This window comes from Oreochromis aureus, linkage group 7 (assembly GCF_013358895.1).
Source record: "Oreochromis aureus strain Israel breed Guangdong linkage group 7, ZZ_aureus, whole genome shotgun sequence".
Lineage (NCBI taxonomy): Eukaryota > Metazoa > Chordata > Actinopteri > Cichliformes > Cichlidae > Oreochromis > Oreochromis aureus.
In genome coordinates this window covers 49637992-49650317 of record NC_052948.1, presented here as the reverse complement: position 1 = coordinate 49650317, position 12326 = coordinate 49637992, and the positions used below count along the sequence as shown (strand labels likewise).

The window sequence follows — 12326 nt, the reverse complement described above, 5'->3', positions numbered from 1 at the left end:
TTGTTTGCCATTTATTAAAGTGTCTGGTATATTACATATATTCATAATTGTTACTTCTTGCTAACTCTATCTGCTTTTGTAGATTGCTTAAACAGTTAAAAGAACTTCTGTTGCTGTAGAGGTTTAGCTATTAAGTGACTATTTCTAAATATTCTTATGACTAAAGAAAATACAAAACTCTTTTGCTGTATTCTTGCCTTGGAGCTCGCAGTTTTTATCTTTTCTTCATGTGTTTGCACACAGTGAATTGGAGTCCTTCAATTTTATGGAGGTTACTAACTTCTAGTACACGTCTGACGAAATTAAATAAAACATCTGCAAGATTTGAACACGTTCTCACAAATATTGCAATAGCAAAATACCAAATTGAACTTGGTGTCACAGACTTTTTATGTGACTTACTAGACTTCTCTGAACAGTAAACAGTTTTAGTCAGTTTTTGGTCACTCTTAATCTTTTTATTTTGTTAATTTTATTCATTGTATATTTTATTGTTTATTCTTTTAAATATTAAAACATTTAACTCATGTTTTAATATTTAATATATACTGATTATTTTTATCTTCTTTTTTTCATTGTTTGTATTTATTTTATTGTTATTTATATATATATTTCTTTGTCTGCTTAATGTATGGTTTCTGTCATCTCTGTTTTTTTATTACTGGAAAGCACTTTGGTCAACTATGTTGTTTTTAAAGTGCTCTATAAATAAAGTTGGATTGGATTGGACTGAATGCACGCAGTTACATTAAAGCATAGACACAAAAACATTTGAGTGTGCATGCCTGTGGTGTATTTTTGTGAGTTGCTTAGCTCACAAAAAGACATGTATTTAAAGAATCTTCCAAAAAAGCAGTACCGTGATAAAAAATGAAGGATGCCTCTAACGGTGTCTCTGTTGTTTGCTGTAGTCTCTCCTCCGAGCTTATCACACAGCTAATCCATGAAAACAGTGTCAGTCTCATTAATTGCTTGCAATAAACAGATAATAAGCAAATCCATTTTATGAGCTACTTTGCTTTAATTCACAGTTTAAGAAGTAAGTTTAATAATCTGAGCCACTTTCTACTGTTTACTAAACCATCTATGGACACCATATACTTACTTTTACAGTGTTGCCTCTTTAATTAACAAAGGAACTATCAAAATGATTGCCACGCTAATAAATCCTTATGTACTGTATCAATCACTTAATGTACCCAGACTGAATGGATTATTTTCATGGATTGATGTGGCCAGTAGTGATACTTCTATCTCCTGTGGTATTGGGTTTTTGTGCAGCTAGTATCTCAGAACACAACTTACGTTACCTACGGATGTTATTACTGGTCTATCCCTTTTTTCCTATCAAGTGATGTAAACAGATATCACAGTATGAACAGAAACACACAGAGTTGTCAAGTCATGTCAAGTCTGTGCTAGTTAAAATAACAAACCCCAAAAACCCCCCAAACATGAGGTGTTCTGTCAGGCTTTTTCCACGGGGATTGTATCGAGCAATGCTTTGCTAACCGTTTTTGTGAAAGATGATGAAACATGAGTAAAACCGCGGAGAAACACCTGACCCTAGAAGAGAAATCAGGTCATGTACAAGAGATGGTAGGCTGTGTAAAGAATGACTGGCAGAGATCCCTGGGCACCAGGCAGGGGGAAGGCAATCGACATGTGTATCCGCAAAACAAAAGACGTTTAGAAAAGGAAATATTAGGGCAATAAAGACATAGAAGCCTCAAAATTTAAACAGGAGTCAATGTTACAGCTGGGACAACAGTGTCGAGATGACGTGGACAAATAGAGACAGTTTCCTGCAAACTGAGTCAGATTCAGGAGTTACATTCAAAGCGATAAAGACAAACTTCAGCTGTTGTTCTTTGTCTCTGATCTTAAAAATACACACACACACCAGCCCATCTATAAGATCATAGCATAGTAGTGATGTCGGTAGTATGTATGTGGCACCATGTATTTATTCCTTTATCTAATGGTTGGCTGTTGACTTTGAAATCTGATTTTACACAGACTCATTCTCTATTAAACTATATAAAGCATTAGCATAAATTAAAAGATTTGTTTCGTTTTCACTAAATGTTCAGCTATTAAGAGGTGAAGTGAAAAGATGAGCCGTCTGCTGATCAAAGAGTTTGCTCTCATTCATTTTTTATAGATCTCTGGGTTCAGCTCAGAGTAGCAAAACACAGTGTTGCTCTGTTTTAATTTAATTGGGTAGGTTAATTTGAATATTCATTAATGTCTATAATAAACCCTGGTCTTAAAAGTGCTCGGTTTTGCCTTGAATAGATGCATCATTTGTCAGTTCCAAACTTATTTGTCTGTTTCTAATCACAAAAAAGGGAAGTGTTTTGATGAACTAGAGCCCTGTTTCCAGAAAAAAGTTGGGTTATGGTAAAAAATGTCTGTAAAGGTAACACAGCAAAAGTGAGAAACCGTATTGTTTTGTGAAACATATTTGAGATTTAACACCAGTAAGCTATCTTATCTGGTTTTAATTCAGAGCTGTGTGAAGGCCCACAGATTACAGCCATTTGTTTTAGCATTCATTTTTGTACTTAAACACTAGTTATTTCAAACTTTTCCTGTCTTTTGTTGCTTGTTTTTTATTTACTTGCTTATTATGTTTAATACAGTATATGTGTTGATCATTTATCATAATCATGAGTGAGCCTTTAGGTAAAATGACAACTTGTTGCTTTTTCAAGTTTGTCAAAAAATGAAACAAACCTTCAGACTTGTGTCTCAGACAGTGTTGTGTCCCACAAATGATCTCATGTTGCCTCTTTACATCTATCTTCGAAATTAAAGCAATCTTGCGACTGCGGTTGTCAGTTGTCTCTGGAAGCTTGCTTGACTCTGAGCTACTGTCATTTTCATGGGTCTGTCTATATCCCATTAACAGAAGCGTTTTTTTAGCTCTTTGCACATACACATTGTGGATAAACCTGTGCTGTCTGGCTTGAGGCTGAAGGGTGACTAGCTTGCTTGCCACTCCTGACTGTGCTTTAGTTCTGATCTGCAATTCCTGACGTGTGAAAACATTAGCAAGTGAACAATCAAATTACTCTTATGTGATTTCTTATTTTTAAAGATATATTCTGCTATAATTACCTTCATCAACATCTGTGTAGTGAAGAAAGAGAGACTTTTAAACATGATAGCAACAAAACTCAGATTGTAAAGAAGTAGCATCATTACCTAGCCTATCAACTCCAACAGGTGCAGAAATCAGCTTGGTAGACCAGATGGACCAAGTTGAACTGGTATTTTTATTTCCCTGTATACAGTATATTGACTGTTAAGTCTGTTACACATTGCTCAAGACTTCTAATTTAGCCGTGTTGTTTTTTCTGCTATTATATGAATACATTTTAATTTTAATTAAGGTGTAGGCTTGTTTTTCTGAGCTAACAGAGCACCCCTGCTACTAACTTGTGACAGTGCTGTAGATTATGATTTATTACCTTAGATTAAAGTGTACAAAAAGCAATGTATTAAAAATTAGCTCAAACTTAATCATCTGTAGCCGTAATAATAACCCAAATAACACTGATGGGGAACGTTTTTCTGAAGAATGAGAACTTTTACATTTGATATTTAAAGTTTGCTAGTAATACACAGGAGTCATGTGTTTTCGTTGTGTAGTGTTGCTACATTTACTAAGGGAACAGTTCTTGAAAAGTCCTCCACCATTGCTCATTGTCATCTAATGGTAAATATTTGATGGTAAGCATGGAGGTAATAAGCTTTTTCAGTCAGGCCTGGAAGGAGTGCAGAAAATACTCAAAACTGTCAGCACATATAAAAGACTAGAAGTCATTTATCACATAATCATAAACATGGATGTTTTGATCTGGTACAGTTTGTCTCATTAGTGTGTTAAATGTGCGTGGTTGAGGGAAGTCTTCTCTGGTTAGCTCTCTACAAAAGTCACTGCATGGAACTTATATATATAGTAAATGTGGGTATTTTTTTTAATTTCCTGTAAACTAATTAAACCATTAAAACCATCTGGTAAAACTGTGTATTTCCCCTTCAGCCATAACAGCACTGGCCGGGTGCGATATGGGTACAGAAGCTCTGGGGAAGTCTGGCACCAGGACATTGGCAGTGGATCCTTCGGGTCCTGTGGGATACAAGTGAAGCCTCGATGGATTAATCTTTTACCGGCACATCCCACGGATACTTGATTGGACTGGGAAGTTGGCGATGTGTTCATGAGAGTGCGTCTACTGTGGGAACCCACAGCAACAACCTTTTGGTGGGTGGTCAGAAACAGAAATGCCATAAGCCAGTGTGTCCCGGCATAACATTGTGTTGCAACCAGATGATCAGTATTATTCAATGTCGTGGCCTATGTATTATTTTACAGTGGCTTGCTATTTCCTCACGCTTCAAACGTGCCTAATATGCTAACCTAACTACCTTCTCACTGTAACCTTTCTGTGTATTTTCAGTATGAAACCCTTATCAATATTCTTAATAAATCAAATCTGCTTATTTCCAAAATGTAAAAGTATTCCTTTAATTTAAAATATCGTGCGCTGTCTTTACAGTCCTGAACTTCACGAAGTAACTTAGTCAGGTCATGCACTTCTTTCTCGTTTCAAATCACAGACCTTATTATCAACCAGACTTAATCATGTTTTCCTTGTTCACAAGGTGGATATTTGTACTGCGTCTAGTACACTCAGTCAATAATGCATTTTTTTCTCAGCGTGACTATTACCTGCTCTTTGATCCACAATGAAATGTGGGCTTACATCATTTCTCAATGTTCTACATTCATAAACTATTCCTTCCCAAGTCTCAGTTCTTGACACCGTTCAGGCTCAGAGGGGATGAGCCCTACACACAGAATAGCTAATACAGCTACCAGCAGCTCAGACAGAGGGGAGTAATACCAGAATCCCCGTCTTGTCATTTCTCACAGGCTTAGTCCCGCTTTCATCTTTGATGTACACTGTATCCTAATGTAATGCCGCATCCATGTATCTTGATCCACTTTGTACTTCGACTGACTCAGCAATGGGATAAGTGTAATTAAACTGTAGTTTTGCATAAGATATAAGCTTTAAAGACATTTTCGCATGAACGTTACACGTCTCGTAGCCTTGGAAGTAGAGAAGAGTGAAAGATCGGGCGTCAGGGTCAGTCCCTTGGTCACTCGGGGCTGACGTGAATCACTGTGTATCTCCGTTGTTTTTACTGTGGAAAAGATTTTTAATTAGCCCCTTATTTTCACTGCATGTGCAAGTGGCATTTCCAGATATAAAAACTCTTTTGCAACTTTTATCAGAATAAAATAATTTATATTCTCTTGACAGGAAACAGTTCTTTGTGATTGTCAGACAGACTGTCGGCGGATAAATCGGAATAATCCGTTCGCAGTAATAAGCATTCAACACTATGTCCAAAGAGAATAAAATAGATAAAATGAATTGCAATGATGCCTTTTTTCTTTCTTTCTTTTTTTTGGTAACACCCCCTCTCCGCCTGCTACCCCCCTGAAAAAGAAGATGATTAATAGCAAGTAACTGTGGACACCGACTGAATGAAAAAAAGTACAATCAAGAAGGCAAATTAACAGTCATTTACTGCAAGGTTTAGACTCAGTGTAATAAAATGCTCTTTTTGGAATAGATGTAAATGTATTTCTTTTTTTATAATTTATTGTAACTCCAAACAAAAATAATTTCTACAAAAAATATTCAAATAATGTCATATAATATCGATACGTGGTTCATATCTTTTCTCTCTCTTTTAGACTTCTGATTAGTTAAATTCTTCTTCCTGAATACTGTGTGAAGATTAAATCTCGCTAAGTGTGGCAACAATCACTCATTCCTATAACAACCATAATAGTGACTAATGTATTATAATTCATAACCCCCTGGATATTATATAATATGTATAATCTCAGCAACTGCTAGTGGGCACATTAGATACAATGACTGAAGATATATATTTTTTTTTAGAAAAAAAATGCAGCAGGAATAGAATAAATGTAAAATCAAGTCTCAGATTAAGAGAAAAAAAATGAAACCTGGTTAATATACTACGTAGGCCTCAGCAAACAAGCGCCTCTCCGCTCGACCCTTGTCGACATGCCTTGTCCTCACTCTGAGCCCGACCGCGCGCCCTCGACGTCAGTCGCAAGTGAGATCCGCAAGTCAACCGAGAAAGAGAAGAAATTTAAAAAAAGAAAAAAGAACAGAAAAGTCTTGTGATTACAACAGCCATTCCCTTTGATGTGAAACAGTGGTGATTAAGTTTTTGTCTATGCTTTTTGGTTTGATGCACATTGCTCCAGCTTAGGAATAAAGGGAACAGTGGTTGGTATGATTTTTCTTTTTTTCCCCCCCTTTTTGACTGCATCTTTTTTCAGTGAGGTTGCTCATATTTATTCTCTGTTTGTCCTTCGCACACCTGAGTGTACACCCGGTGCCATTACAGTCCTGTGAAGTGCGCATGTGTGTTTGAAATGGGAACGGGAGTCGAGTAGTGATCGGTGAGCGTGTGCGCTTTTAAGAGTGCTGCAGTGTTGGGTCCATTACAGGGACGACCCATTCCCATTTTGGGTCACCCGTTGCCTCACAAATACGCTCATATACACATGTTTTAGGTGTGAGGCAGGGGGGCGGGTGGAGTTGGGGGGTGGGGAGGATTTTCGTGGCTCAATGGGGCGTTAATGTGGCCAGCAGGTAGGTTAGCAGAGTGCCGAGCAGCAGGGTGGCCGTGGAAGGGTGCGGCAAAGAAGCGCCGTTGCAGTCCTTGCCCGCCTCACAGCGCGAATGTTGGCACAGTACCCCCTTGAACTCCGGAGGACAGATGCACTTCTGGTTCTGGTAGCACGTTCCTCCGTTCTGGCACAGGAGCATCTCCTCGTCACAAACGTTTGCTGCAGAAAAGAAAAGAAAGGCGAGAAAAGAAAGACCAGCAAAGGGAGGAAGTGGCGTAGAGGATGGAGGGTGAAGGATTTGCAGAGGTAAGGTGAACGGGAGAAACGAGTCGTGAATAAAGAGCATGCGGGGAAGTGACAGAATGACAGGTGGTAAAAGGATAGTGGGGGAGTAAAGAGCACAAAGACGAAGGAAAGATGTATGGCAAAGAGGAAGACAGGTGGGGGATGATAGAAGGGGCAATGTTAGACAAAACATGATAGGAAACAGAGAAACGGGGAGGAGGAGAGGAATCCAGGGCAGAAAGAACAAAGTAGAAAAGAAAGAGCAGGAAGGAAAGAGCCAAGATAAATTCTCCAGTCTTTGCCTCGGGGACTACAACAGGTAACACCTGCCTTTTTTTTTCTTTTTTTTTGTTATTGCAGCCCTTTTCTTTGACTGTTTTTCTTGAGCATGCACTTTCTCAGGGTGAGGTCAAAATCACTGTATCAAATCCAGCAGAAAATACACAACATGTATTATATTTGTTCAGGAGTCTTTTGGAAGAATAAGCATCGTTAGGAACATAGGTACTTGGGTAGCTGTACCACATAACATACTTGACCTAAAAATGTTTTGAGAGGAAAAGGGATCCGGCTTCCGTGACAAGAAGTAATTACATGTGCTAACATTTTTTTATTACACCAAAGATAATTGGTTCTGTTGCCTGGGAATATCTGGAGTAAGATGTCACAGCTAAAACAAACTGCACGGCCTTTTAGTGCAGCATGTTCCATATTGTAATAAAAAACTCACAGACAGATACATTTGTTTTTGTGTATGTGTGTGTGTGTAGTTGGGTCTACTTGAGACTGAGGGCAATGGCTCGATGGTAGATGGCATAAGGAAGGCGTTTCCCCATAATAGGGTTAAGGTGCGACAGGGTCATCAATTAAATAAGAGGCTGATGTCACTAATGAGCTACGTGATCTATTCCTCTGTGAGAACGGACAACATCCGGAGCTGCACGAGCTAAATGGATGGTGCACTTGCAAAGGCCCTGAAAAGACTGCAATGTTTCCTCAACTCGAATTTTTTTTAAACCACCAAAAGTCAGTATCCCCATACTCACGGTAACAGCCTTGCTTCCAGTAGTATCCTGGCAGACAGTCGTCACATTTGGCCCCCGTGGCCCCGTCTTTACACTGGCAGAAACCTGTGCCGTTACACCGGTCATGAACAGAGCCCATCTGGTTGCAGTTACACTCTGAAAGAAGAGAAGGGTAGAGAAGAAGAACAGAACGAGTCGGTTATAAATGCTTGCCTCCTTTCATTTTTTTTTTTTTTTTTTTTTTTGGGTGGGGGCGGGGTTAATCTACACTTGAAATGAGTTTGGCTCAAAATCTGCACATTTGTATTCAGACCACTGAGTTGTGTTTGATGTTCAACAACTTCAGAGCTCTGGTTCTGTGGGTGTGAGGTGGAGTTTCTCTAAAGGCGTCCCAGTGTTGAAGACATTCAGGGCTGAATTCGAGGCAATTTTTCAGCCAGAAATATATTAATGATTAGCCTGCAGTGTTTCACCTTGTTCAAAATTCAGTGTAGTTTTTTCTTTACTTTTTTTTTTCATGCAAAACTCCATGATTGTGTGATCAATGTAGTCCTGTCTGGGCTACCAAACTGTTATGATTTCAAAGGCATCTCATAGGTATCATTTATTCTCAAACAGCAGAGTACAAATTTTCAAGGTCTAACTACAGGTTATAGAGTTTTTCAGCAAAATCGCTGACATGTGGCAGAATGAACAATACCTATCTTTGCAAAGACTTTTCTGATTTGTCTCCAAATTCAATGCATATGCTAACATACACAGTATTTAATTATATGAGTATATAAGGAAAAAACAGAGTTAGTACAATTCTAATGAGACTAAATGTCAACATTTGGTACAACCGCCTTTATTCTCTAAACAGCCTGAGCTCTCTCAGGCAGCTTTCCTGTATTTTCTTAGTAGTAGTCTTCAGGACTAGTTCTCCAGGCTACTTGAAGGACATTCAAAGCTCTTCTTTGGATGTTCGCTGTACTTTTTTTGTGCTCATAATTCCAGCAATTTTGACAAGATCCCCAACATCACTGGCTGAAAAGCAGCCTCAAACCAGGACAGGTCCTCCACTGTGTTTCACAGGTTGCTGTAGACACTAACTGTTACACCTCTCTTACGCATGCCTCAGACTTTTCTCCTTGTTTCTCTTCCTTAAGAATGGCTTCTTGACAGCCACACTTCCACTGAGACGACCATTTCTGATGAGGCTTCATTGAACAGTAGATGGATGAACTGAGGGGCCAGATGTAGCTCTCAGGTCCTGCGTCAGGTCTTTACTGGATTTTCCCCCCCACTTATTAAAGACAAGACTTTCAGATATTGTTCATCTGTTATAGGTTGTTTTTTAGGCCTGGCACTTCTGCTTCTAGTCTCCACTTGTCCAGTTCTCTAATTTTTTTTAAAGACACACTGCATACCATGCAGAAAATGCCAAGTGTTCATCTATTTGCATTTTTTTTTTTTGTCATTATTTGTAGATTTAACTAAAGTAATGGGAGCAAATGATGGGTTTTTGTGACAGGCTGCTAGTAACAAAGTGCCTAAACATACAATTTAAAATGGTTTCTTTTGGTTCTTTGCTAAATTGTTTTGTGTAGACCCTACACTGGTTCTTCCCTTGAATTAGGTGACTTTTTAAATGCTTGAATGGTTGAGAAAACCTGGAGAACTAGTGCTGAAGACCACTTTAAAAAATACAAGAATGTCTGACTCCTTGAAAGCAAAATATAAAGAACCGAGGGAGGTCTCAAGACCCTTGCAGGTAAGGATTTTTCAACAACTTTAGAAGCCTTCTTAAAGTGTGAGTTATATTTTTTTAACGCGAGGAGCATGGTGGTGTGGTGGTTAGCACCACTGCCTCATAGCAAAAAGGTCCTGGGTTCGAATCTATAGGCCACAGCTGTGATCCAGCTTCCTCCCACAGTTCAAAGACATGCACATTAGGTTAACTGGTAATTGCAAATTGCCTATAGCTGTGAATGGTTGTGTCTCTCTCCCTCTGTGGGATAGACTGGCAATCTGTCCAGGGTGTAGCCCACCTCTTGCCCTATGACAGCTGGGCTCCAGTCCAGTTATGACCCTGGATTAGATGAACCGAAGAAGATGGATGGATCCCAGTGCCATTATCAGGTAGTTTTTAAATTGGGTTACAAACTGCCTGTGCTGGAGAAAGCTGCAAAGTCACAAAAATACTCCATATATACAGTGTGCTGTGAAGTCTCCCCTGCCTGCTGTAGTTTGGTTAAAACACTCTCAGTTCATTTGTCTATTTAGTGCAGTTCACTTGAGCTGATGTGAGAGCTGTCAGTCAGTGCACAGCCGCCCAGAGTTGAGCAGAAAGTGTTCTCACTTTTTCTCATTTACACACATAAGGATATTCTATATTAATATGTATAGACTAAACGTAATACTATTTTTTTCTTAATAAATTGCTTTATTTCCACTAGTTATTAGGATTCCAAATCCATATATCCTTGAATAATATTGAGATCAGTGACAGCTGGCAGCAGATAAAAGGTTCAAAAACTGCAGAGCTGCATATTTAGGATACATTTGTCAGTCACTTGATGATGAACTGATGATTCTATCATAACTTGATGTAAGCCAATAGCTTGTCTTTTGAGAAAACCCAAGATCGCCTTTAGTAATTTATTATAAAATTTAGTATTAAAAATTAATAGAAGTGGGAAAAAGCCGAGAGTCTGAGATTAAGACAACCACAGCGATGTGGTTGGCATTCCTGTGTTTGTGGGTCATGTGCATCAGTATTGGTTGACGTACGGGAGCTTTTATCTGTGAATGTGTGTGGGGAGACTGAGTGCAAACACATTTGTGTTTTACAGTGTTTGGCTTCTTGCTCTAGAGATGCTAGTTTGAACTGATTTCTGTTGCCACACTTGGTGTGCCAGTGTGCTGGCAGATAAGCTAATGGGACCTTATTTGTGCTGACTCCAAGGCCTGGCCCTGTGTGTGCCCTGACCGCAGTGAGTTTACCCTCCAACCCCCTGCAGTCCACCTAGAGATGGATCCAAATCAACACCAGATTTTCCGCTCCACAGCTATGCAAACAGAGTGACCTCTTATCAGGACGTGCCCTTAATGTGACTGACTTTAAAACAAACACACATTATCCTGCATATCACTGCAAATAACAATACAAAACTATTCTTTTTTTTACAGTACAGTTATAAACTATTCCTACAGTTTATGTTCTTCATTGTTTTGGCTTTGCATGGTAGAACAGAAGACATGATATGAGTTTAAAGAGTTGGCTTCTAGCTTAAAGGATGCCTGAGGGTGTTCGCATTAGTACTGGCTGAACAGTGTCTGACTTCTTTTATTCAAACTGTAGTCCACCAAGCTTTAAGATAGCAGTGAAAAAGCCCTTAGAAACTCACAAAGCTTTGATTTCCAAGCAATAAAAACTTCTTGACTGGCCACATCAGTCACCTGTGTATACTGTTCCACTTACTTAAGACCGCGCTGAAAGGCAAGAAAGCCCCGAAACAAGCAGAGATTTCATCACTAGTAGTCGTATCATCCTCTGCTTTGTTTGTTTCTATCAATTAGAGCGGCTTTAAGATTTTGTTAGAACTGTATGTTCCCTGCAGTTTGAGAATAAGTGTCTAAAACAAGGCTATTTCTTCACTTTTTCTCTGATATGGATGTAAACGCACACGGCTTGAATCTGATGGCACTATAATCCCGTAATTATCTTGCCCTCTCTCAATTCAAAGCAAACATAGCCAAATATGTTTTATAAAAGTGCCGCTGAAAAAACACTTGCATTAAACACTATGCATTAAAATTTCACCGCTACACTACCAAGTGTTGGTAACTTTGTTTTTAACTTAAAATGCATCATCTGAGTAGTTGTTTGAAAATTTAACGGCACCTAATGGATCTTCTTATCTGTTTCACTGTCAGTCACACACACACACACACACACACACACACATACATCCACTGCTGTCATACTGATGCGCTCAAGATCCCCACCCCCCCTCCACATATTCTCGCCGTTTCCCAGCAGACTCACCGATGCAGACGCTCTCATCATCCAGTTCGGCAGAGGCGTTGCGGTAGAATCCCAGTCTGCAGTGTTGGCAGTTCTGGCCCCTGGTGTTGTGCTTGCAGCTGACGCATGTGACGATGTTCAGGTAGTCGATGTAGCTGCAGCGATTGGAGTGGCCGTAGCACTCGCAGTCTGAAAGAAAAAGTGGCGGATTTCAAATTTCTTCTCAGGTGTAGGAAAAAAAAAAAGATTCATGAATGAAATGGGATAGGAGGGTGGGGGGTGTTGCAGTCTTGGAGGTGTTTTTGGGTGACAG

General features: G+C 39.3%; 1 protein-coding gene and 1 long non-coding RNA gene across 4 annotated transcripts in view; one reads left to right on the top strand and one right to left on the bottom strand.

Annotated features, from left to right (window-relative positions):
• The window catches only part of LOC120441010, a 31758-nt gene extending 27255 nt beyond the window's left edge, over positions 1 to 4503 (top strand). For both annotated transcript variants that reach the window (XR_005613710.1, XR_005613709.1), the window contains one exon: positions 4052 to 4503. This is a non-coding gene — a long non-coding RNA (uncharacterized LOC120441010). The remainder of the gene's footprint in view (positions 1 to 4051) is intronic.
• A 1163-nt stretch (positions 4504 to 5666) lies between these two features.
• The window catches only part of LOC116331685 (netrin-G2), a 73449-nt gene continuing 66789 nt past the window's right edge, over positions 5667 to 12326 (bottom strand). For both annotated transcript variants that reach the window (XM_031754434.2, XM_031754433.2), the window contains exons 6-8: positions 12035 to 12202; positions 8026 to 8160; positions 5667 to 6913 (exon numbers count right to left, since the gene is read on the bottom strand). In XM_031754434.2, the coding sequence (XP_031610294.1) occupies positions 6690 to 6913; positions 8026 to 8160; positions 12035 to 12202 (527 nt within the window). In that variant the 3' untranslated portion in view covers positions 5667 to 6689. The remainder of the gene's footprint in view (positions 6914 to 8025; positions 8161 to 12034; positions 12203 to 12326) is intronic.